General features: G+C 26.1%; 1 protein-coding gene across 2 annotated transcripts; it reads left to right on the top strand.

Annotated features, from left to right (window-relative positions):
* The first annotated feature begins 2,875 nt into the window (after window positions 1-2,875).
* On the top strand, window positions 2,876-23,847 carry LOC145831363 (diacylglycerol kinase iota-like). 2 transcript variants are annotated; one of them, XM_082938603.1, is made up of 26 exons: window positions 2,876-2,949; window positions 5,042-5,144; window positions 10,686-10,791; window positions 11,510-11,593; window positions 13,309-13,383; window positions 13,531-13,593; window positions 13,766-13,834; window positions 14,196-14,231; window positions 14,547-14,684; window positions 14,912-15,124; window positions 15,402-15,484; window positions 16,943-17,117; window positions 17,395-17,520; window positions 17,976-18,084; window positions 18,228-18,346; window positions 18,487-18,669; window positions 18,954-19,060; window positions 19,332-19,421; window positions 19,491-19,576; window positions 20,280-20,359; window positions 20,504-20,552; window positions 21,280-21,419; window positions 21,979-22,085; window positions 22,765-22,897; window positions 23,090-23,214; window positions 23,476-23,847. In XM_082938603.1, the coding sequence occupies exons 3-26, from the start codon at window positions 10,714-10,716 to the stop codon at window positions 23,582-23,584; spliced, it is 2,577 nt and encodes an 858-aa protein (XP_082794729.1). In that variant the 5' UTR covers window positions 2,876-2,949; window positions 5,042-5,144; window positions 10,686-10,713; the 3' UTR covers window positions 23,585-23,847. The 2 variants fall into 2 exon arrangements, with proteins under 2 accessions (XP_082794729.1, XP_082794728.1); XM_082938602.1 differs by lacking the exons at window positions 2,876-2,949; window positions 5,042-5,144 and adding an exon at window positions 8,413-8,842.
* The last annotated feature ends 1,382 nt before the right edge of the window (window positions 23,848-25,229 follow it).

Below are 25,229 nucleotides of genomic sequence, written 5' to 3'. Positions count from 1 at the left end.
CTGTTAAAATTAATACTTTCTTAAAGTTTTTAAACAACATTTAATTTTTAATAACTAAATCAAAAAAAACACAAAAAGTGATATAGGATCTTAATATTTTGCCAATTTATGATTTTGACAATATGTTAGCAAAAGAAGGCCAATCAAAATATTTAGTTCGATAGTGATTGTTTGATGTGTTTATACGTAAAAACTTACAAACACTGCTGATTTATTTTAGGCAACAATGTTACTAAACATCATGTTTAAACAAAACTCTAGCTAACAATATTTAAAAGTCTGTTGGAAGTAGAAAAATGTCTTAAATTCAAATCAATTTTAGTTATTCGTAATCAATCTGCATCGATAAGCAACGTACGGGGTATTTTTATCAATTAGATTAATTTATTATTTAAGCTTTTAATTTACGCAAAGTAAAATTATATGCTCCTACTGCTGAAAATTTATTTCAATTGTTTTTTTTTCTTAGCAAGTAGAAATTGTTCTAGACTGACCAATTGTTTTTTATGTTTTGTGTAATATTTTACATGTATCTAGTCCTAACAACTATGAAAAAATTATTACAAGCTAAGCTTAATAAGTAAACTAATTAAAAAAAAAAGTTTTGAATTAAACCAATGTGGATAAGTTTGTTTATAACTGATGACTAACTTTTTAATGCAGTTTTATGTAAAAATATAGCTGAAAAGTTTCTAGTAAGTATAACTTTTTAGTTAATAACAAATTTATTGTTTTATTTAGTAGAAACTAATTAAATAAGTGTTTTCGAAAATTTTATAATTGAAATTAGATTCCGATTTAAAGTATTTCAAATAAATCAAATCTGTAGTAGTTTTTGAATTTTTAAAATCAAATCATTAACAGTCATATTAAAATGTAAACTAGTTGTTGATTTATTTTTAATTTGAATAAAAGGTTTTATATTTAGCTTGTTTTGGTTAAAAAATAACTACAGTAAATAAAATTTGTATTAAATCAAAAGAGTGCTGCAAAATGTACATAAATAATTTAAAAGTTTCAAAGGTCAATCGAACAAATTTATCTCGGGCACATTTTTGAATTGGTGTTTCAAAAAGTCAAAATAGTAATGTTGAAAACTAAGGAAACATTTTTTTACCTACCTTAACTACTAGCTAGCTATAAATAAAGCAGTGTGATCAAAACTTATATTGTTTTTAATATTTATGTAACCTAAAAAGCAGTATTTTATTGTTTAAAAATCAAAAAGTATCAAAAACATCCGTTTTTTTTTAGACAGTCTATTTTTGTTTTTCTACTTAAGTCTAAAATTACAATAAACAAAAAAGAGACAGTTTAAATCGGTTTAAGTTATTTAAGCTTTTAGTTCAGTTTTATAATAAGTAAGCTTTTAAGCAAAACAAAAACTGTCTAACCTTAAAATTTTATTAAAGATTAAAAACTGTAATAAAGAATTGTTTGCAAAAGCCCGTATATAATTTTCTCTAATGTTTTTACTTGAATTTTTATATTCGATTACCTTTTTTGTTGTTGTTTAGAATTCAAACACTTATTTTTGATCAAATAGTGGTTTTAAAAGGTACTTGAGATTCTTAAAGTTTTCTAATGTTTAAGATAATTTTTTAGATTTAAAAATTAAGGTTTTTATTTTGTCATTATGTTTTAAATTATGTTTTAAAATTTTTATAAATAAATGAGTAGTTCAAATTTCTTAAACTGGTTTTTAGAAATGAACTTCTTTAGTGGTTTTTCTTTTAGAATTTCTAAACAAAAGCTGTGTATAGAAAATTTTGTAAAACATATTCAAATCGCTAAAAATATAAAGTCACGACACATTTTTCCCAGTGTTTTAATTTACAAGTTTTACAAAACGCAAGGTAGAATGATTACAACTTTTAAGCAAGTTTTATCTGAATAACATGTTGAACTAAAGTTTTTTATGTTTTATTTCTTAGAAGAAAGATAGTTCGGTACAAAAGTAAAAGCTAAATAGTTTAGGTATCTATAGAATGAATATTAAGCTAAATAAAGTTTACTGTAATTTCTGAAAGTTTATATTTTTATATGTAATTCTATGCTTTTTTAATATTTCTATCCTTTCTTTAATTTTAAATTGTATTTTTTATACTTTTCTCTAGGTTGTTTTAATTTAGAAAGTTAGTGGTTTAATTTTACTATTATAACCTTGTAAAACAATTAACTAAATTAAGTATATGTACTTCCTGTTGTTTGTAGTAGAAACAATACAGCAAACATGTTTAAGTGCAAACACAACGATATCTTTACAATAAATACGTTGAAGTTTATTTTTAGAAAGCTTTTGATCTTTACGGCTGCGATTTAACTTTATCAATGAATATTTTATTAGTTTTACCGTGTAAACCTTAACAGCATAGCCGTGCGGATATTTTAAAGTCATTTTGACTGTCGATGAAAGCCATTGACAAGCTCTTTATCGATTTACTAAATTAAATTAAGCAACAGGTAAAAAGTTCTCTTTTTTTCTACTTATTGCATCGCTTTTTTAAATTTAAAAGTTGCTCTAAAGTCTAAACTAAGTTAAACAATTGCATGAAAAAGTGTTTATGACTAATGAAGCATAAAAGAAAACAATCGAGTTTCAGGAGCAAAAATCAAACAAAGTAATAAGTTTTTCAAAAGTATTACTTATCAGCTATATACATATTTTTTAAGTATATTTAACTTTTTAAGTTTAATTGAGTTACGCTTGTGTGCACTCAACTTGAAATTACTGTTTATATTTTAATTACGTTTATTTTTCGAAAAATAATACAATTGAAAAAAATTCAACCAATGTGCCGGAAGTGACGTCATGTTTCATTGCGTCATTTTAAACTTGATGATGCAGTGTTTATCAAGTTTTTGTTGTATTAATATTTGTTTCCAATAGTTTTTACAGAAATAGTTTATTTGATTTATTGATGAATAAAATTCCAACTGTTTGAAAAGGTTTGTATTGGTTATTTAATACTGGCTAACTTGATGAAATATGTTATGTTCAGAAAAAATTTATTTTTAATTTTCATTTAAAAAGTATGTTTATAAAACACTAAAACATTTAATACTAACAAAAGCTTAATTATAATATATAAGTCGATTAATATAAATTGTTGTTTTTTAATACTGCTTAAACTTAAAACCTTTTTTTTTATACTTTTTGTTAGCACTTACTTTTTTTTCATAAATTTATGCTATGTTCTTTAAAATTGAAGTTGTTTTGAAAATTTACAGCTACAAAAAACAAGCTGAACTAAACACATCCTGTTGTTTTACTACGTAATACTTGCTTTTTTGAAGATTTACTGTGAAAACTTTTTTCTACTTAGTAAATGTAATAACTTAAAAACAATTTGAAAAAACAAACATTGCTTATTTATTTTTGCACTATAACACATACTTGATCAAGAAATGTATGCCTAGGTTTAACTTGTAGAGCTGAATAAAAAAAGGTTTGATAAAACTAACTTTTATTGTTTTTACAAATGTACAAAAGTTTTTTAGAAAATATATCTATAAAGGAAAAAAAATAAATTCAGAAAATCTAAAAAGTCTCAGCAAATTTTTTTTACATAAAATTTATCTATCAAAATATTAATCTAAAAGAGTAAAAGATATGTTGAAGACTATAAATAAAAAAAACACTGTTAAATAAAAAAAAAACGTTTTTTTGACAATTCTTAGCTTGATGATTACTAAATAAATAATGTTTTATCGTTTTGAATTTAGGCTTAATATTTAACTTTGAAACGGGCAAGGAAAGTTTTGTTTGCATACGTTTTGCACTAACATTTTGTTATTTTTTTTAAACATCTTATTCAAATGTTTTGCTCAACTTTAATAAGAGTTAAAGAAAAGAAGGTTAAACATGAAGGTATATGTTTACTTTGAGATTTACATTTTTTTTTGTTATACTTTAAGTGTTACTTTAAAAGAAATTAAAAAACAAAGTTAAGAAAGTAGTAAATAGTTTGTTTTCATTAACAAACACATTTCTAGACAGCTACTTTAAAAAAGTGTTAAGTTTTTTGTACAAAAGTGAAGATTTAGAAACAAAACTTATTAGTTGAAGATTAAAAAAAGTATACTGTAGCTTTATCTCTTTATATTTTGCTAAAAATGCCTATCAAGTTATTTTATATTATAAGAACGTACCTTAATTAAAATTTTACCTTGCATTATTCAAACTATTTTATTATAGCCTTGCAATTGTCATAATGAAGTTATCTAAAATAAAAAGTCTGCAAAAATTATCTGCAGTTCTTTAAAAACAAGTTAAACTTGATAGTATTTTTATCAATAATGTGGTTTTAAAAATTGTGTACATAGAAAAAAACTTGGTTAAAAATTGTTCAATTAATTTATCATCAGTTTTGAACAAAAAAACTAAGTAAACTATTTAAACAACAATGTTATTACTACTTTATTTTTAATGCTTTTTTATAAATAAAATAACTCAGTAGGAAAAATTATATATAACTAATTATTAATTTTAAATTAATAAGAAATTTGATGTGAAAACATTAGTAAATTTTACGGATGGAAAATAATAAAACACCTTAATAAAAACTGAGAAAAAGTTTATTTTAACTATGTTTAACATTATTAAAAAAAGTTTCTTGAGTTTTTATAAAAAAGTTACTATGTTTTTTCAATAAGAAAACTCAATAAGTATCAATGAGCTTAGCACATTTCTAATTTTGTAAGAAAAAGTAAAAAAGAGTTAACTAAATAATTTTTTTAACTGATAAGAACTGCAGATAACTTTTGCAGACTTTTTAGATAACTTCATTATGACAATTACAAGGCTATAATAAAGTAGTTTGAATAGTTTAGTAAAAAAATAAAGTTCAATATATGTATAAAGTAAAAGTAAAAATCAATATAATGATAGATTGCATTATTTTGACTATCACTATATAAGTTAAAAAAAACTCTTCATATTTTTTGATATGCAACTATTGATGAAAAATAGCAGGAAACATATCATTGTTTTGATAAAAAAAAATTAAGTTTTTATCATTATTAACAGATAACACTTTAGGTTCTTCAACTGAACACTTGTGGCTACCAGCTGAGTACCCACTCAAGGAATCATCTACTAACTACAAAGCGAGGAGACAATCGGGTCACAGAATTTCTTACAGGTTTGTTTACCTGAGCTCATTTACTAAAAAATAAAAGACTTTAAATCGAGTAAATTGACTTGAATACATTTTATTTAGCAATAAGTGTAGAGATAAATCTTTAAAGTTTTAACTTTTTTAATAGTTTTTTATTAAGTAAAAAATAAACCTACTTTTAAAGAAAAATTGCTACACAAAAATATTATGCACGTTATTAATTTTTAAACATGAAAATAAAGAAAATTTTAGGGTTGTATATGTAGTTTTACTACTTTAAAATGGTTTGATTAATTTATATATATATTTTTTTTAATGGTTGTTTTTATTTTTTCGTATATACATGAAAAATTGGAAGCAAATACTGAAGACTTTATGATGTACTAAAATAAAGTTTTAAAACAATTTCCAGTTGTATTTGAAAGATGAAAAGAAGTTAAATTTATTCTGTTGCTTTTGTTGAATAGAAGCTTTATTTTACAAAGACAATAGACTAGATATTTTTTTATTAACAAAAGAATGCATTGAAAAAAAAAATTATTGTTATTTCTTCTAAAAATTTTTAGTAAATTAAAGTATATAGTTTCTATTTATTCATCAAACTGTTTTTAAAAGTGTAAAATTTTGAAAATGAATTTAAAATCTTACATAAATTACTTGATAGTTTGTAAAATTAATCAAAAGTTGTATAACGTAAGTTACAATTTAAACCAAAACCAAAAAATACTAAAAATAAAAAGAACTACTTATTAATAGTTTTTATATAAAAAGTTAATAACACTTAAGTTGACTTTAAAATACTATGAACTTAAATAGATAAAGAAAATGGTTTTAAATATATATTAAGTTATTATATTATTAGCTTTTTGCATCTCTAAAAAACTATTTTTTTACCAACATTTACGTTTTTATTTTATTTATTTTTAAGTAACTTTGTTTTATAAAACCGTTGTTTTTTAAAACATAATATTGTAATTAATTTTAAATAAATCAATAAGAAATTCTCAAACTAAATAAATTTAAAGAATTAAATCAATTTATGAAATATAGAAAATTATCTCTCCTTTAATTGTTCTTAAAAGCCATATTTAGATTATATTATTATCTAAATTTAAATTTCAAAGAATTTTATAAAGATTTTAAACAGATATCAAGTCTAAATTAACTAAAGTGCACTTTAATCTAACTTATTATTTTTCTTTATAATCGATTGATTTTCTTAATGAATTTATTATTTTCTTTTATGCATGAATTGTAAAAAGAATTTAAAAGTTAAATTTTAAAAAACTATTATACCGTACTTGTATTGACCTCAAGGTAATTAATATATATATATATATAAATTTTAGTTGAAACGTCACAATGTGTTTTTTTGTGTGATTGTTTAAAAATTTCACTTTGTTCTTTATTTCGTTCTGAGGAGATGCATAAAGCATTGAAACTAAGTAAACAATTTGAAAATTAGTTGTTTTTTATATTATAAATATATTAAATTATGTATACAATGTATTAAAAAAATATATTTTAGTATTCACTCAGTTGTAAATATTACCGTTAGAGTGTGTTAAGGAGTATTTAAAATACCTAAAATGCTATTTAACTTGTAATAAAAGTCAAACATTTGTCGTAGATGTTGTTCTATGGTTTAAAAAAGAAAACAGCTAATCTATAAATTATTAAAAGCTGAAAATGTTTTGAAAAAGTTGAACAAGATATTTTTTGTTTACACAACAACTTTTTCAGAGCTAAAATATTTCGTTTGTACACCGCAAGTGTTATTTTAAAGTTTTTCCGTAAAAATTAAGAAACAAACGTAATGCAAATTTAAGAAAAAAACATAGCAGATTTAACTTTAAATGAAAATAAAAGGTTAGCAAATCTTACTTTAGAGTTTTATTCCAAATATTGCATTATTTAGTTAAATTCATGTTGTATTTAATTAAATTGTCTTTATTTGATCAACTTTATGGTGTTTACACACAATTTAAACAATTAGTTTGTACAGCTATTGGATTGCTTAATTTTTTTTATTAGTTATCGTTTCTGTTGTTTTTTTCTAGAAAAATGTTTTGAAAAATATCGGAATAATTACGTACGGGTTGTTTTATTTTTGATTGAATATAGATGATTAAAAAGACGTTTTGTTCAAAGTTCAATTTTTTAAAATGATTTTGAAACTTTTTTTGTTTTTCAAATACTGAGAATGTAAAATTTGCTAATGAAAAAATAATATTATATTATAAATATCTTACTTAGTTCTATTTAAAAATTACTAAAATTTTAGAAATTAGAAGGTAAAATATATTTAAAAAAAAAAAAATTATAAAACAACCTTTAAGTTAGTTTGTAATTAGTGTTTAAAAAAATATATAGATTAATAAATATAAATTAAAAACAATTTTTGTTAATTTTTTGCATATTTTAAACTTTATTACAGATATTTAAATCATATCTTATCAGATTGACTTAGCTATCTAAAGTTCTATTTATTAACGAAGTTGTATGTTTTTCAAAATATACTGTACACTTTTTAAAATACTAAAAACTCAAAACTTAAAAAAATAAAACAAAGCTACATCTCGATTACAATTTCAAGGTTGAAAAACAAAGTAATATTTTAACTATTTTAAGCTTGAGTTGATTTTATGAATACCATTCTAATATACTTTCAAACTAAGCATTAAATTTATGTATACTTGGGTAGTAATTTGCAATATTTTTTATTCAATACACATTTTGCATAAGTTTTTCTTCTAACCTGAAGTATGTCGTTTTTAGTTAAAGTTAGTCGAAAATAAATATTTAGAAGTATACAAACTTGAATTCTAATAAAAAAAATTTATTAAAGATTTTCCTAAAATAAGATATTCTAAAATCAAACCCTTTCATTAATTGAAACATTTTGTGTATCCTTATGTTGTTAAAAAAAAAAAAATTTATCTCTAAAGAACAAAACTGTTTTACTAATAGTTTTTTTAGTATAGAATTGTTTCAATTAAAACTTTTTCTCACATAAGGAAGTTTGCTTTTGGAATGAAAACCATTTATGTTTTACAAGAAAATTGTAATTATAACCTATTAAAATTAAATAGCAAATTGTGGCACGCGTAGTGTTAAATAGTTTTAATTCGGTAGTCGCCTTATGACAACAAAACATCAGAGACACTCGGTGTTATTACAGCGTTGAATAAGGAAGTTAAACGAGAGAAGATTAAAAAAAGAGAAAAAAGCAAAAGTGAGCAGCAGATGCTCACCGCGCAAACTTTCAACCGTTTCAAAGTTTTAGTGCTAGCATAGCAAATGTTTGTTGAACGCTTTTGCAAGTCTTAATATAAATTGAGAATGGACAAAAAGCGCCGGCCGCCCAGAAAGCAGCTCATGAAAGCCCGCAGCCACAAGGACGTGTTCTGCGGTTCGTCCGATGACGACAACGACGTCAAAACTACGTCACAGCGCAAACAACAGACTATAACGTCAACGCACCGGCTGTTTCGCAGGCGGAGCGCGGTGACGTTCCAGTCCACTTACAAGAGTCTCAATCAAGGTAAAGTCCCCCAGCAGAGAGTGCTGTCCTGCTCTTCTTACGACGAAGCGATCGGCGGGCTACCGTCGAGTGAGTCGTGGACCGAAGTCGTCGGAAGGTTCATATGTCCCAATGCGGATTGCACGCCGTCATCTCAGTCGCCGGGAAAAATGCAGATTATGATAAGAAAAAAATTAGAGTTTAGTGCTGACGTCGTTGTTTCGTTGATTTTTATTTCTAGATTTTCTACAGCTAGTTTTTTGTTAAAAGGTGTAAATCTTTAAGACAGGGGTCGTCAAACTGTTGCCCGCAGGCCATATTTATTTTAATTAATACATTACGAACGATTCAGCGATTTCATGTTTATTCCACAACTATAGTTTTACAGTCGAAATACTACCAGTGTTTTTCAGTTAAAATAAACAAATAAATAAGTTTGTTTTAAGTGACAACCACTGGTAGTAATACCACTACGAAACTATAGCTTTAAAATAAACTTAAAATCACCGAATTTTTTGTATGAAGCTCTTAAAAAAATTTAATTGAGCAAACTTATATTAGTTTATTTTAAAGTTGATTTTGAATATATAACTGCTACATTACAAATTTGGTTAATATTTTATTATGTAATCTCATAAAACTAATCTATCCCAAAAAAATTGGATGTTAAAAAGCAAGACCAATTGTTCATTTTAGAGGTTGTGCTTTGAATTGTGCTTTGAACGATTAGTGAAATCTTAGCTAAGATTTGTAGTTTTAACAATGATATAGGTTAAAAGTAAATTTATTACAGTAAAAAAACTATTAGCACTATAGAAATTATTGAAAAACTGACTAAATTTTATAAAAAAACAATAAGCACAAAATTACTATCTAGTAAGTCTTTTTTTTCTGTTTAAGTATCAAGATGTTTTGATAAGCTCTAAATTAAAAATGAATAAAGTTTTAAACAGAACTTATTTATATTAAATTAAAAGTTTAATTAAATACAACTAAGGAAAGCTTTAACTTATTCAATTACTAAATCACAAGTTAAATTAGGGTATTTTTAAAGGCGAGCTATTCCGATTTATTTTGACTCATAGCATGTTTCCTTTATAAAAAATTTCAAGCTGAAACGTCAATGGTAGTAAAACGTCAATGGTAGTAAGAAAACAAAATATATCAAATTGATAGTTTTTTAAAACAGTTTAAAGGTCGAGACATTTAGTATCTGTCAAATAAAAACCAGCCGGTTCGTTTTTATACCCAAAACAGTAAACTTACTAAATTTTTAAGTTTTAATCTTTTGACTTTATTAATATATTGCTTGTCAGTAAAAGCTAGTTTTATTTACCACTGTATTTAGATAAAAAATTATTTTTATTTGTTAAATAAATCAGGTATACATACGATCTTTTTATTTGAGACTTAAAAAAAGAAGCTGTCTTAGTTATAGTTTACAGTTTACATTTAAAAGTAAAAACAACCTGTTTAGAAAATTCTTAAAAAAAATACAAACTTACTTGTCTTTTGAAGGATTTTGTTAGTTATATCGATTTTTAAAAGTCGACACAAATTTAAAAATCTCTAAAGACATAAGTCTACTGTGTAACCTTCTTAAAGACTTTATTATTATAGTTTACTTAGTGTATAAAAAAAAAAAAATCCTAAGCTTTATACTTAGTTTATAGTTAGCTTTCGAGTTTAATACAAGTGTTAAAGAAGCTACGTTAATGTATAATATAAAAACATAAGAATACAATAAATTTTAAACTCTAAAATAGTACTATTGAAAGTGTTTTTTTGATTAAAAATTAATTAAACAATAAACTATACTATACTTTTTATACTATTTTCACCTTTATTTATTTTAATTAAAAAGTTTGAGACCTACATGTGATTTAAGTGATAATAAATAAACACAAGCTCGTAAGAAGCACTTAGTTCACATCTAATGAAAAATAAAAAATAAAAATGTGTTTGGAACATTTTGAAATAAAATCATAGCAAAAAAACTTTACTAAACTGTTTTATTTTTAATGTTTCATATAACTGTTTAGGAAGGCAATACAGAAAGCCGGTTACAACATGAATGAGATCCTGGCTTCCACAAGCAACTCACCAATGATGAAGAAGAAGGAACCGACCTGCCACGTTGATTGGACAGTCGGTTCATTCAATTTATAATAATGTAAAAAAAATAGACGTGAAATTTATATATTACTAAACTAATAAATAAGTTAAAGTTTAGAAGTGCATTTTCTATAGTTTTAAAAACATTACTTTTAAATAATATAGAAAAATGTTTAATGTAATGAACTATAAAAGTATTACAATGAAAAAAAGCTACACATCTGTCTAAAAAACAAACTTTACACTAAGAAAATTACAACTAATTTTGTAATTACACAGTTTCTTTAGTTTTAAAAATTACACATTGTAAACATATTCTGTTTTATTTTACTCAATTTTAATAGTTTTTCAAGTTATTTTGAATTTTAGTTTTAAATAAAAGTTACCTACAACATATATGCAAAGTATAATTTTAAGTTAATTTTTAGCTGCTTTAGTTAATTTAAAAATTTCATCTAATTTATTTTGTGTTAACAAAGTATTTTTTCTTGGACAAAAATTAAACCTTAATCATACAAAATGCTACAAAAAAAATATTTAAAAATATATTCAAAAAAAAATTATAATTAAAGTCAATTGATAGTTATTAAGAACTTTTAAAAACTAATTCAAAACATAATCTATAGGTCTATATTTTTCGTTAGAACAAAAGTAAGCTGCTTGAGTTAAATAAATAATTTTTCGTTTCTAGTATGATAACAACTTTTAAACTCTGTAACTCTACAAGTTTAAATGATAATTAATATCAAAGGAAACAGCGTCACCTGACGACCACATATGGCAACCAACCAGCGCATCCGGGGACTTTTGCTACATTGGTGAAGATGCCTGCTCGGTATGTTTGAAAAATATGTATGTGCTACGAAAAAAAAAGAAAGTTGTTTTAAATACATCGTACACATTATAAGTAGTAGCAAGGAATTATCTTAAGCTGACTAACAAAAGGGTGTTTTTGACCAAGTAGTTAAAAAACTTTAAAAATTGTTTTACTTATTCGTTTTCTAGATAAATCTAGCGTTGTGTGTCTAGTAATCTTTCAAAAACATTCTTATCATTATATATATTTTTATTATCTAGTTATTTTCAAAGTGACGGTAGATATACACTAGAAATAAAATATTTATTAACAAAAGCTTTCTGAATTATATAACTTCGTTTGCTGCTTCAATATTAAAATAAATACTTAATTTAAAATATAAATAAAACAGAAGCAATAAGTATTAAGAACGTTTATATAAATAAAAAAAAGATAAATAATATAGTCTAAAGAAAATATAAAGACATAATAATAAATGATAATAATAATTTTTTTATCAGTGGTTTTTTTTTTTCATTTTATTGTGTTTCATATTTACTTTTATTCATTTTACAGGGCTACAAATGTTTAAAATTTTAACAACTTTGTTGTTACTTTACTTAAAAAAATTCTATATTAAATAAGATTATGATTAAAGCAAAACAAAATTAATAAAAAATATTGATTAAAACATAACACAAACAGTTGGCAACAAGTCACTTTCTGTTTTTGTGGCTGAAACCTTAAGATTGACACTTTTTATAAAATGATAGACATTTTTAAATTGTTTTTGTTACTGAAAATTAAGTTATAAAAATACATCAGAAAAAAAAAATCGTTTAGGTTCTTTTAAATTTAATAACTTTTCAGTAATAAACGGTTTCAAATTACTCAAACAGGTTCAAACTTTACCTATTAGGTAAAAAAGCATAGTTTTTCATTAGATCAGTGATGACTAAATAAAAGATCTACTTTATATTTTTTAGAATTACAATTATTTTCAAAAATTAAAACATTAAACTTACTTAATGTGATGAAGCTTTAATAAAACGTGTACAATACTACAAAAACAGTTTATTTAATGATTAAAAAAACTTAAAGTAATTTTATTTGTATATAAACAGTCACAAAGAGCAAAAACTTTAAAAAAATCAATAATCTGTCACCCTACCGACAGAACTTAAATAACTTAAAAATCAGCAAATGAAATTTTATTTGCAAGTATCAATTCTTTGAACTTATCTTATTCGACCAAGTAAAATTTTACTTTAGTTTTATTTATTTTAACATTTTTAACAAGCTTTGTTTAGACTACTATTAGGCTAAAATTGTAGTTTTATTTCTAGAAACTTTTTTTTTCAAGTAGATACTAGATTAATATTTTCAAGAAAACTAAAATAGGCTACAACACAAAATCCTCATAAAACTTGTTTACTTGGCTGAAATAGAAAAATTTATTTAATTATCTCTTAAAAAAGCAAATGTTTATGATAAAAGGTTGTAAAACTATAAAATCTTAGAGCTTTTAAATATAAAGGCGGACAAAAATATAATTTATTAATGCTCACAGTAAAAGTTATCAAACTGTCAAACTTTAATAATTTATGATATATTGTACATAAAGGAATTGATTGTGTTCACTGAAAAATACTACGTACTACTGTGTGTTTATCTGTTTAATATTTTTTTTTATGTTTATTCAATCTTAATGCGCTTGTAATTTTCAATTACTTTAACATAAAAGCATTTAACAGAAAACTGGTCAAAGAAAAAAGTGCTCAGCATGTCATATCGTGGTACACGAAGATTGTATCAGCAAATTATCAAGGGTGAGTAAGTTATTACAGCTGTAAACTTTGTAGGCGCATTTACCTGACCATTTATTTTTTAACAATTATCTTTTAGTTGTATGTCTTTTTTTGAGTTATACGTGTGAGAAGTTTGAATTAAAAATGCAATAATCTTTGCACATTCAGATTGGGTTTAAGTGTAAGTCTTCATTCCGGGAAATGTCATCAGCTAACAGAAGTTTCAAAGAAGTTAGTTGAATGTAAAAAGTAATAAGTGTAAGGTGAATAAATAAAAAACTGTTTTATTATGGTGTTATGAAGACAAAAGTTCATTTCTTTTCAGCTATTTAATACTTTTAACTTTCTTTTTTGGACATTTAAGAGGTAAAAAATAAGTATTGAATTGAACATACTTTTTTAGAAACCGGTTTTAAGGCACCATTGGGTGCACAGACGGAAACTGGAAGGTAAATGCAGGCAGTGTGGAAAGGTAACAATTATTTCAATACATTAATTATTGTTAAATTTTTTTGGTCACTTTAAATACTTGGAGGTTTAAAGTTAGAAAATTTATTCTAAAAAAAGAGTTGATAACAAAAAAGGTGACAGATTGCAGTTCAAGCAAGTTATTTACATTTGATAAATTTTAAACTTTCAAAATACTGAAATATTTTATATTTTTTTACCTGAAAAATATAATACTTTGTTTAGCTTTAACTAAATTTATTACTTAAAAACTCAAAAATTTGTGTTCTTACCTACATAATAAGTGTATTTTAATTACTTCATTTTTTTACCTTTATACATAGAAACAATAAACTTGTAATATGCAATTGATAAAAACTTTGCAGTCGTTTGAAAAAAGATTTGGGTTCAGAGATACAAAGGTTAGTTCTACGTTTATAATGTTAAAACTTTAGTTTTACATTTAAATACTTTAACACATTTTCCCACAAGTTTGTATAATTTTATTAATTCAAATCAACCAAATAATATATGTATCAATTATTTCTACTACTAACTAAAACACTTTGAGCAATGATAAAAAAATAAACATTCTAAAACTAAACAAAGCTTGAAAAAATGTTTTACTTATATTTAACATTTTACTTGCTTACTATCATAACATGCACCTAATAAAGGTGTCAATGTTTCATTAAAATTAAACGCATTTCTGTATTTTTTTGTTGACGACGCAACAGATCATAGCGATATCGTGTTCTTGGTGCAAGCAGGCTTACCACAACAAGGTGTCGTGCTTCAAGATGCACAACATCACGGACGTGTGCGACCTCGGAGCCCACTCGCAAGCCATCCTCCCGCCCACCTGGGTCATCAAGGTGAGTGAGGCGGAAATCTGTCAGACAAAGCGATACTTTGTATCATCGTTTGTAGCAAATATTAAACAAAAAAGTTATAATAGATTTTCTATAAAATTTAAAAAAGTACACAGACAATTTGTAAGGAAGTGTAACAGTTGTAAAAGTTTTTCTTGTATTTTTAAAACACGTGTAAATATATAAACACATTACGCAAAACAACAAGCGTGTTTTATTATTTTCTCCAGCAAACTTCCCAGCATCGGAGGAGCGCGTCGCGGATGCGAACGAAGAAGAAGCGCATCTCGGGAGGGGGGAGCACGAGGAGGAAACTGAGCAAGGAGCAGGGGGGCGGGAAGGGGTACGGCCCCTTCGTCGTCAAGCTCCAGGTCTCGCTGAGCCACCCGATCCACCACCGGCCCCTCGTCGTTTTCATCAACCCGAAAAGCGGAGGAAACCAGGTTGTAATTGTATAACATTTGCAATAAAATACTGCTTGGAAATGTTTAGACGATTTTAAAAATAAAAGTATCATTACTTACTGATGATATTATTAAGCATATGTAGTCTGTTCTTTTACTCTGAATTTGTAGAGATAAACAAATATACAACGCTTAAATAGAAATTAGTCTATTAACCGATAGACGTAATACTGAGCTATAACTGAATATTAATTTTTTAAACTGCAAAATTCATCTAGTTACCAACACTTTTTTTACTGTCTTTTTTTTCTTGCAGGGCTTAAAGCTACTCCATCAATTTTACAACATTTTAAATCCACGTCAAGTGTTTGACTTAACAAAAACAAAGCCACAGGACGCGTAAGTTATATACTTGTTTGTTTAAACTTTCTCTTTATAAAGTAAGTAAATTTGAACTCGTAAAAACTATATATCTTTATAAAAAAATGTTTAAATTTATTCTCACTGTTTTTAATTGTGTACAGTCAAAAAGTCAGCCGCAACAGTTACTACAACCTTTTATATTTTACTTTTTTGAAGAGAGGAATTTAATTTAAAGGAAGACAAGCGGAAACAACGTGATTGATTTTGCTTTCAAGGGCAACATTTTTCAAAAAAGCTGTCGAAAACTTTTTCTGTCTGAAACTACGAATAATAATATGCATAGAAAAAGACTTTACACAAAAATTTGTTTTTACAACAAAATTTTTGTACCCTTAAGTAGTTAATTACAGCATGTGAATAATAGGTATTTTGAAAGTGGAAACTTTAAGTTATTCTTAGCTCTTAACCTTGATACATTGATCTACTTTTTATAATAATCTAATATAGAAACAAAGAAAACTTAAATCATACTTTGAAGCTTAATGGGGCAAAGACAATAAAAAACCAGCACACTTTAAATATTCAAATTAATTCTATGTGAACTGATATACTTGGCTTCTACAATATTTTCTTAAGCATGTAATTTAAAAGTGTTTATATTGAAATTACACATTATTTGTACACATCAAGCTTGATATAAATTGTACTTTATAAGCAAGCATTAAAGTGCATTTGCTTGCAAAGTTGAGTTTGATAAAAAGATGCTGCTGGAAGTATACATAATATAACTTATAAAGTTTTATTCATAAGTAGAGGCACTGAAATCGATAAAAAGTTTCGAACAAACCAACTTTTCAAAAACTAAAGTTAAATATTAGTAAAGGGTTGCGGCTTACCGTTCGTATAAATATTTAATTCATTTTTTTAGATTTAAAGATTAAGTAAAGGGAAGAATAGTAAACATAACTTCTCGGAGACGAAACTTTTTTCTAACAAAAAGAAAATGAGCTGTTGTTTACGTAAGAAACTTGAAAAAAATAAATTGATATTTTTACACTTTAAGCGTTTTAGTATTCATATATATTGCTTTTTATTTGTTAAACGTATTGGAAAAAAATTAAACAAAACATGTTACAAAACTTAACTGAAACAATAAAACCACTTAAAATTATTAAAACAAAAAAGCTTAAATAAAGAGTAATCTTTGTTAATACAGTTTAAAATACCTAGAAAAAGATGAATGCTTTTAACTAATCAACATTTAAATTACCAAGACAATCATCATAATTAGTCTAGCAAAAATCATATTTCAAGCTTATATCTTAAAAAGCTTAAAACGAGTTAACATCCCACTCATAAAACACTAACTTAAATAAATAAATAAACTTAGACAGAAACAAACTAGCCAGTGAAATCATCGCGTAAAAATTCGCAAACAAAATTTGCACTTGGTAATTTAATAAAGAAACAATACGAATTCACAACCTCCAACAGGTTGGAAATGTTCAGGAAAGTGCCGCAGGTCCGGGTGCTGGCTTGCGGCGGGGACGGCACGGTCGGGTGGATACTCAGCGTCCTGGACCGCATGAACCTGTCCAAGCAGCCTCCCGTGGCGATACTTCCCCTGGGTACTGGAAACGACCTCTCGCGGACCCTCAACTTCGGACCGGTCAGCAGTTGTCTTACTTGTGATAAGTTGATGTATAATTAAGGCTTTGTTTATTTGAAACATTTTGTGTTTAAACGTGTATTAATTTAATTTATATGTTAGTTTAGAAATATTTTTTCTTAAATGTCCTTTACTTTAACAAACGCATTAAATTAGTTAAACTTTAAAAGTTTTAACAAACATTAATGATTAATACTTAAATACTAATCAAAATTGTATTTAAAACTAGTAAAACTGTATTTGTTTCAAATAAAACAATTAGTTTTAAAACAAACAGGGGTACACGGATGTATCGATTTCGAAGATCTTGATGAACTTGGAAGCTAGCAAGCAGGTTAAGCTCGATAGATGGCGCCTCAAAGTCTCACCCAATCTTGATGCTCAATTTTTCGACGATGAAGACGTATTTATTTTTTAGATTTTTATTTTAACTATAAAAGCTGTTTAATCTTTAATTACCAAAAGCAAAGTACAGTTGTTATTTTTAAATAATGACTTTTTGGCAATCAATAAAAACTTTTTTTATAACTTTTTAGACACAGAAATAACGCTTTTCTTATATTTTCTTTCAATTTTTCGACTTTTCTCACAAACGGTCACTTCAGTACTTTGTACTTAATCCCGCTTGGTAAGCTAACAACAGCGGTTTCTCGCGACTATGCCTGCCTGATGAGTCCTAATAAGGAAGAAACCGGTCGTGAGTTGTCTCGGATGCTGTTGTTGTTGGTCGTGTAAAGTTCATTATTTATTGTTGACGGCGCTAACATCTCAACTTTGTTGATGATGGCCGAAATAGACATTAGTCGTATTTTCTTTGAGATCGTTATATTAAAGCTATAGTTTTACAACTTTTTACAGGGACTGGACGATGTGACGACGGTGGACCAGCCGCCTCTTGACGTCATCAACAACTATTTCAGTTTGGGTGCTGACGCCAAAGTTGTGCTCGAGTTCCACAACTCCAGAGGTCACTTTGTTTGATCTTTTTTCATCACTCGTGTATGCTTGTCTGTTATAAAACTTTTGTTGTTATCCGATCGTGTATGAATACTCTTGTGTATATTTTTTTTTATAACACGTCTAATGAACACTTATGTGAATAATTCACAGAAGCGAAACCGGAGAAGTTTAACAGCAGGATCGGCAACAAAATGTTCTACGCGAGAGCCGGCGTCTTGGAATACTTGAGCAGGCAGACTAAAGATTTCAACAAACACCTGGAGCTTTACGTTAGAACTTTCATCAACATTTCCATCAAAAAACCCTGACAATAGTTTTCGTTTTCTGAAATTTATCTTATTTTAATAAAACCAACACATGTTTACAAAATAGGATAGCTAAATCGAAAAAAAAACTAATATTTTTTTAGTGCGATGGAAGAAACTACACGCGCAGAATCAGAGAGGTGAAGCCGGCCTGTCTTGTTTTCCTCAACATCCCCAAGTACAGCAGCGGTACTTCCCCGTGGGGAGCCTCAACTGCTGGCAACTTTGGAAACCAGCGAATCGACGACCGGCTCATCGAAGTCGTTGCCTTGACAGCCAACCAGCTGGTTGGTTTCTTTCATAAGGAATTCATATGCGTAAACTGTTCTTGATACTTATTTTACAATGTTTTCCTCAATTCATTGGTAATTTTTTAGAAGAGTCTCGTTTCATGTTTTTTAATTAATTTTGAAATGATAAAAAAAATACTTACTCTCTAGGCTTTTCTCATTCTAGAAAACTGTCAGTTTTTCTTTGAAATTTCAACTTTTTCACCAAAACTGCTCTGTTTAAAACATATTAGTTTTAAGCACTTTTTTTCATAAAAATAAAAACAATTTGAAACAAACAGTGCATGCTGCAGCTAGGAGGGCACGGCGAGAGGATTTGCCAGTGCAGGAGCGCCACGATAGTGACCGACGTGAAGCTCCCCATGCAGATAGACGGTGAACCATTTCAGTTAGTTGTTTTAGTAAGTGTTTCAACCTTACTGAAAGAAGCCTGAAACTTTTATAAATTATTTAAAAAGTAGCGTGTAAGTATTAAAAATTAGCTTAAAGGTATATTTTAGTATTATAAATTAATACCGCAATATTTTTTTAATCAAAACAATTAAAGAAAAAACAACTTAATCAAGACAATTTTAAGCAGTAGAGTGTTTTTTACTGCCATTGTTTATATAATTGCTTTAATGTATGTCTCTGCCTTTTTATTAGCATAGCTACTTTAGGTTGAACCCTTCAAGAATTAATGTCGAGTTTTTCAAGCAATCTAGTGTGTTAATGAACAAAAAGAAAAGGAGAACATCTGCTAAAATTGAGTTAGTTTTAAAACAACCGAAAAATAAAAGTCTTCCTAAATAACTTATTTGTCAAAACTATTTCTTCAGAGGAGGTTGCAAAGTAAAGGTGGGCTTGGTAACGAGCAGAGAGTATGATGCTTGCAATGGAAACAAAAACATTCTTCTTAGATCAGGTGGGCGTCAGCTTAGTCTGTACAAAAACTCTAAATATCATACTTTGAGACGATATGTGAAACTGTTTTTAGTTGTTTTCCAAACTACAACCATAGTCTTTTTTTTTACATTTCTAAGAACCTCAAAAACTTAAGTTAAATTGAATTTTTTGATGTTTTTGTAGTTGAAGTTTAGATGCCAAACTTAATATTACTAATTAATAAAAGGTGTACTACTTAAACAAACTTCAAGATCTTTTTTAAAACTGTTAGCTTGCATGAGAACAAGTAAAGTTTTTAATAAAATAAAATTCTACAGACATTTAGTTTACATTAAGTTTGCATCCGCTTAAGTTTATGTTCTAACTATGTAGCAGATTTTTTTTTTAAACTTTATGTGTGACATATTGAAAACGTAAAATACTTGAACTATGATAAATACAAAAGTTCAGTCAACATAAGCTAGCTAGCTCACATCAGCAATTTTCAAAGTTTAGTTTTTTAAAGATACTTCGCAAAAACAGTAATTGTAATTTAAGAGAAAAAAATAAATAAGTAAAAAAACTCACTCAAATACTTTTGTTCTTTAGCTTATAAAAGTACAAGTTTTTATTACTAACAACTCGATTTTACTAGTATGTTTTTTTTTACTACCAGCTCGAATTGTTAGAAATTAAGTTTACAACTTTGTGAAAATTTAAAAGTATAAATACTTTAATCGCAGCATCGCCACTACTAGTTACCCTGGCAACAAACCACTCAACTCTCAGCTCTGTTCGGAACAGTTTGGAAGCCGTCTACCCAGTACGTTGAAAATTGCTGTACTTAAAAAATGCTTAGATCACAATATACATACTAATTTAAAGATGTTAATACTATAGTTGTATTTCATGATTAATGGTTACTATAACTTTTTTTTTTAATTCAAATCTTGTCAATCGTTTTCAGATTGAAAGGACTTCGGAACCTGTTTCATACAGATGGGTGTTTTTAGACGGTAGGTTAATTTGTGTGTTAAACGAAAAATCTTCATAAGATTTTTTAGATTTTATACTAAAAGTTTTAAAATAAAACAAAACTAGATATAAGTTTAGTCCGCTACTCTTGGCTTCGTTAATTTGTTTATTGTTTGTTTAAAACCCTGTTTTTTTATTGCAAGTATAATTTGTTATAATATGCATAAAAATATACTAAGATTAAAAACTTTTTTGAGTCTGTGTTTATTTTCTGTTTATATACTCAACTTTGTTAGTCGTTAATACAATTTGTATCAAAAAAAATTTCTTTAATAAAAAAGTCTTTTCGGTAAAACGAACATATACTTAATAGCCTAGTATGCACATAACCTTCTTTTTCGTGAATATTTGTGTGTTTTTTAGTTTAATGTTTACTTTGTATGTCGAGGACAAAAAGTTTTGTACTTTATGAAAAAGTTTGTAAAAACCTTAAGATTTTATTTAAAAAGTATAGAACTTCTCAAAATTTATCAATTAAACAGTTTTGAAACAATTTATAAAAAAAGAAACACTTTACCATAGTTTTTTTTTAAAGTTATCAGCTTTGTAATATTAGTTTTTCTTATTTAGAATGTTTACACTAACTACTATCCGTTCGAATTTGTAGACTAAACAACAAAATAAACTAACATGTACATTACCAAAAAAAACTTCGAACTAAGTTTTTATATGTTTTAAACTTTAACATTAATTTTTTTCTAAATGTAGCGAGCGGAGTGGATAAGTGCTACCAGGTTGACAGAAATCAGGAGAAATCCCTCCTGTTAGATGACGTCATGTCTACTGAAAAAGATGTATACGTCCTTGACCTGAAGCCACCCCCGCCCAAGTCTCCTACAATTGATAATGTAACTTTTAGTTTTGACTAAATAAGTTTAAGTTAGTAAAAACTTTTCTTAAAAAAAACGTACTTCTGTTTTGTCAACGTTCCTAGATAAGCTGCTAAACTACTTAAATGTAACTATTTACTTTTTTATAATATTATTATTATTTTATAGTATATTAATTTTGAATGGTATAGATCTTTTAGTTGAGTTAGATTGTATGAAACTAATTTGTACAAAAAAATGATTTTTTTTAAATACCGTAGTTTTCTATTATGAATTTGAAAGTGTAGATTTTTTTTATCAAAACTATTTGTTAACCAAAGTTTTAAAAACAGAAAGCTCAAATAGTAGTAGCTTGTTTCTACCTACGTTTATTAGTATGAATCATATTTGTAACTGTTTTTTTAAGTTAAAAATAACTTTCTTGTTCAAGTTTAAACTCAATAGTAAAGTTTTATATTGTAGTTTTTAATAAATGCATGGTAGCAATTTAGACTCATAAATTATATAAAAAGATAGCAAACGCTAAATAACCTCAAAATAAATTTAAATGCAACTTATAGAGCTATTTATGATGCAGGCTGAGTTTTCGAGCAGTTCACCCCACCAGTTTGTAAAGAGAATGAACAGTAGAATATCGCAAAACGATGATAACATTTCAAAAGATGATAGCTCAGCTTTTCAAAGGTATAAAGTCTAAGAAGTATGACCAAACATTTAAATCTTTAAATAAAATTAAAAGCTAAATACAAACAATAATACGAAAAACTACACATTGTAGAATATTACTTAAACTTGTTTTTATTAAGTTTACAATTGTTTTAATTATTAACAATTTTTGTAAATGTTTTAAAAAAAACTAAATTATATAAAAGCTAAGTAGTTTTTCTAACTAGCCATGTTTATAGTTAACGTATTAAATAATCTAATCAGGTATTTATAAATGACGTTCCTTCTTTCTGATTCTGATCTTTTATTTACACTGAATATTAATCTAAATCTTATCCTAAAAACTTTAAAGTTGAAAGTAGTTATTTGTAGTTTTTAAATGTAAAATTTTGTTTATAGAGTACTACTAAAAAAAAGTTAATTAATCAAACTCCTTTAGAAACCTTACAAGCACGTAAGAATCTTAAGTAGATCTATATACAACTTCAAAACATGCTATTAATCAGTTTTAAACTTTTTTGTCTTTAACTAAGTTTTATTACAACTCAAAACTAAATTGGCGCATAAATGCGACAAGAGTTAAAGAATTAAACATTGGTGCAAAGCAACGTTAGTTTCTTAATATCGGATTTCTTCAAAACGAAAACTGTTTGAGCGTAATCTCATTATTCAAAATCAAATCTTACGACCATCGCAGCGGAATGAACGGCAAAACGAAGCAGAGCGACGTGACGCGAACCAACAACCGGTCCTCAAGTGCGACCTCTGTTGACGAAGTAAAATACAAACCACTCATACAAAAACAGATAAGCGACCTGGGAAGCTCTACAGTTTGTTTTATTTTAACCAATTTGTTAAAATTGAGTTTTTAAAAGACATAAAACTTAAATACAAAATTAAGTAAACTTTAATCATGTTATAAATAGAAAGTCATAAGAATTTTGCCAGAGAAATTTTAAGTTAAACTGTTTATTATACGGTTGTTATTTTTCAATTTCAATGTATTTATTCTTATCAATTAGAACTCGCTCGATTCGCTGACTAGGAAAACGAAAAACTTGCAAGTTTCAGACAAAAACGTAACTCAAACTACCAATAAAGATGAAATTAGAAGGAGAATTTCCTATCAAGTTCATCATTCCTCTAAGTTTATATTATTCTATTTTTAAACAAGTATAACCAATGTTAAACATAAGTAAACTAAAGCTTATATTAGTTTTGTAAAGTATTTTTCACGTATATTATATAATAGAGATTTAAATAGAAAATATATAAAAATATATATATTTTTGCTTTATAGAGTAAACATATTTTAAAAAATTTAAGCTTTAAAAACACATACTCTAAACTGTTAAGCCTCATTGAAATACTAAACACGTAGCTATAAATTATAAAACAATTTTTTCAGTAAACGACCAAACAAAGTATCTGCAAACACCAACCAATCATCTAACGTCAACTTCACGGTTGCAGAGGGACTGAAGTTCACGCTGGACATGCGGGAAACAGACCTTTGAAGATATTTGTCTTGTTTAACTAGTTTTTCAAAAATGTTTTATTTAACTTTTAGTTTTTATTAGTTGTTTATAAAAATCAATAATTTAATTGATTTTTCTCTGGTATTTCTACAACAGATTACGATTTGCTAGTATATCAATTAGGTAAATAAGTCTGATGTTTTTTTTTTATTTTACCCAAACACTAATGTAATCAGTTAATAAAAGTTGTAAAGTTAATTTGATACTTTTTATTAGGCTTTGTTGTCATAAAGGGTTTTATTTTGCACTCAAAACAAAGCTATAGTTTTTATTTTGACTTTGATAAATGAAATTTTAATACAGTTTTTTTTTTTTTTTTTTGACAAAATTTAGTTCTAAATAACTTTTGAAACTGCTAACTTAATTATGCATTAACATCAATGTTTTATTTTAACTTAGTTATAATATTTACTTATTTAGTCATAAATATAGGAAAATTTATCAAGACTGTTTTTATAAGAAAAAACATACTTCGTTACCATTATTTTTTAAGTCTTTATTGTTGATTTAGAATTTTTTTAATCTAATAATTATTCAGATGTTGACCTACGTATTTAATTTTTTTCCAACTTAAATCTTTTTATTAATACAAAAAACTACTTTAAAAATGTTTTCTTACATTTTTTTGTTTTTCAAAATGAACTTATTGTTTTAAAGTTGGTGCTTTAATATCTAAAGTTATAAAATGTGCAATATAATACTTCGCAAAAATACTTTTTTTTTTTGTTTACTTCCAGTTTAATCAATAGTATTTTCCTTATTTTTTTTGAAAAGCATCCAACCAAAAAACTTCAATGTCGCAATACATTTATTTTACATATGCACTGCACATAATAAACATTTGTGATAACAGCATAAGTCTAATAAAAAGTTTTTGTTTATAGTTTTTTTTATTGTTTTAGAAAGTGTGTATTTCTTTTTTATTTAGAAGACAAGCAAGTTGTGTCCCTAATGATAAAAGTTTAGAAGTTAAGGTCGAAAATTTTTAAATAAGTTTCACCAGTTGCTTTTTGTTGCTTTTATAAATTCAGGGTAGTTTTTGAGATAAAGCGGATCAAAGTTTAGGAGTTCCTTATGTTTCAAACAAATTAAAACGGTAATAAATATTATATTAAATCTTTTTTTTTAATTTTTAAGCAATTCTGTTCAAGCTTTCTCTGCCTAATCTTTATCAAACAGTATGCAATTTTATACAGTAGAAAAATTTTCATTTATTTAAATCTACTTAATGTTTTAGACAAATAATTTATTTTGTATTTTTAATACTAAAACACGGTTTTGCTTAAACATTCCAGAAAAATTTCCTGAAAATTTAAGTTCTATAACATATAAATTTTAAGAGGATTAAAACTTCTAGTGTTTTTAGCATTCTTGAGATAATTTGCCATGAAAAGTATTCTCTCCATGCATTTATATCGGATTATTTTTTTCAGTTTAACTATGTCTCATAACTATTTAATCTTATATTTTAATTTTTATAAAAATAGTCTTATAAATTATACTTTAGTAATTTAAATAAGAGTCTAAAAACATTAACAATTAATATTAAAACTTGTTTGAGTTTCAACAAAAGTTTTATAAATATTCAAGTTTTTACAACATTTTTAATTATACCTTAACCAGT

Source organism: Thalia democratica, chromosome 3 (assembly GCF_965202585.1).
Source record: "Thalia democratica chromosome 3, ktThaDemo2.hap1.1, whole genome shotgun sequence".
NCBI classification, from domain to species: Eukaryota; Metazoa; Chordata; class Thaliacea; order Salpida; family Salpidae; genus Thalia; species Thalia democratica.
Note: the sequence above shows the minus strand (reverse complement) of the source record. Positions and strands in the feature narration are given on the sequence as shown.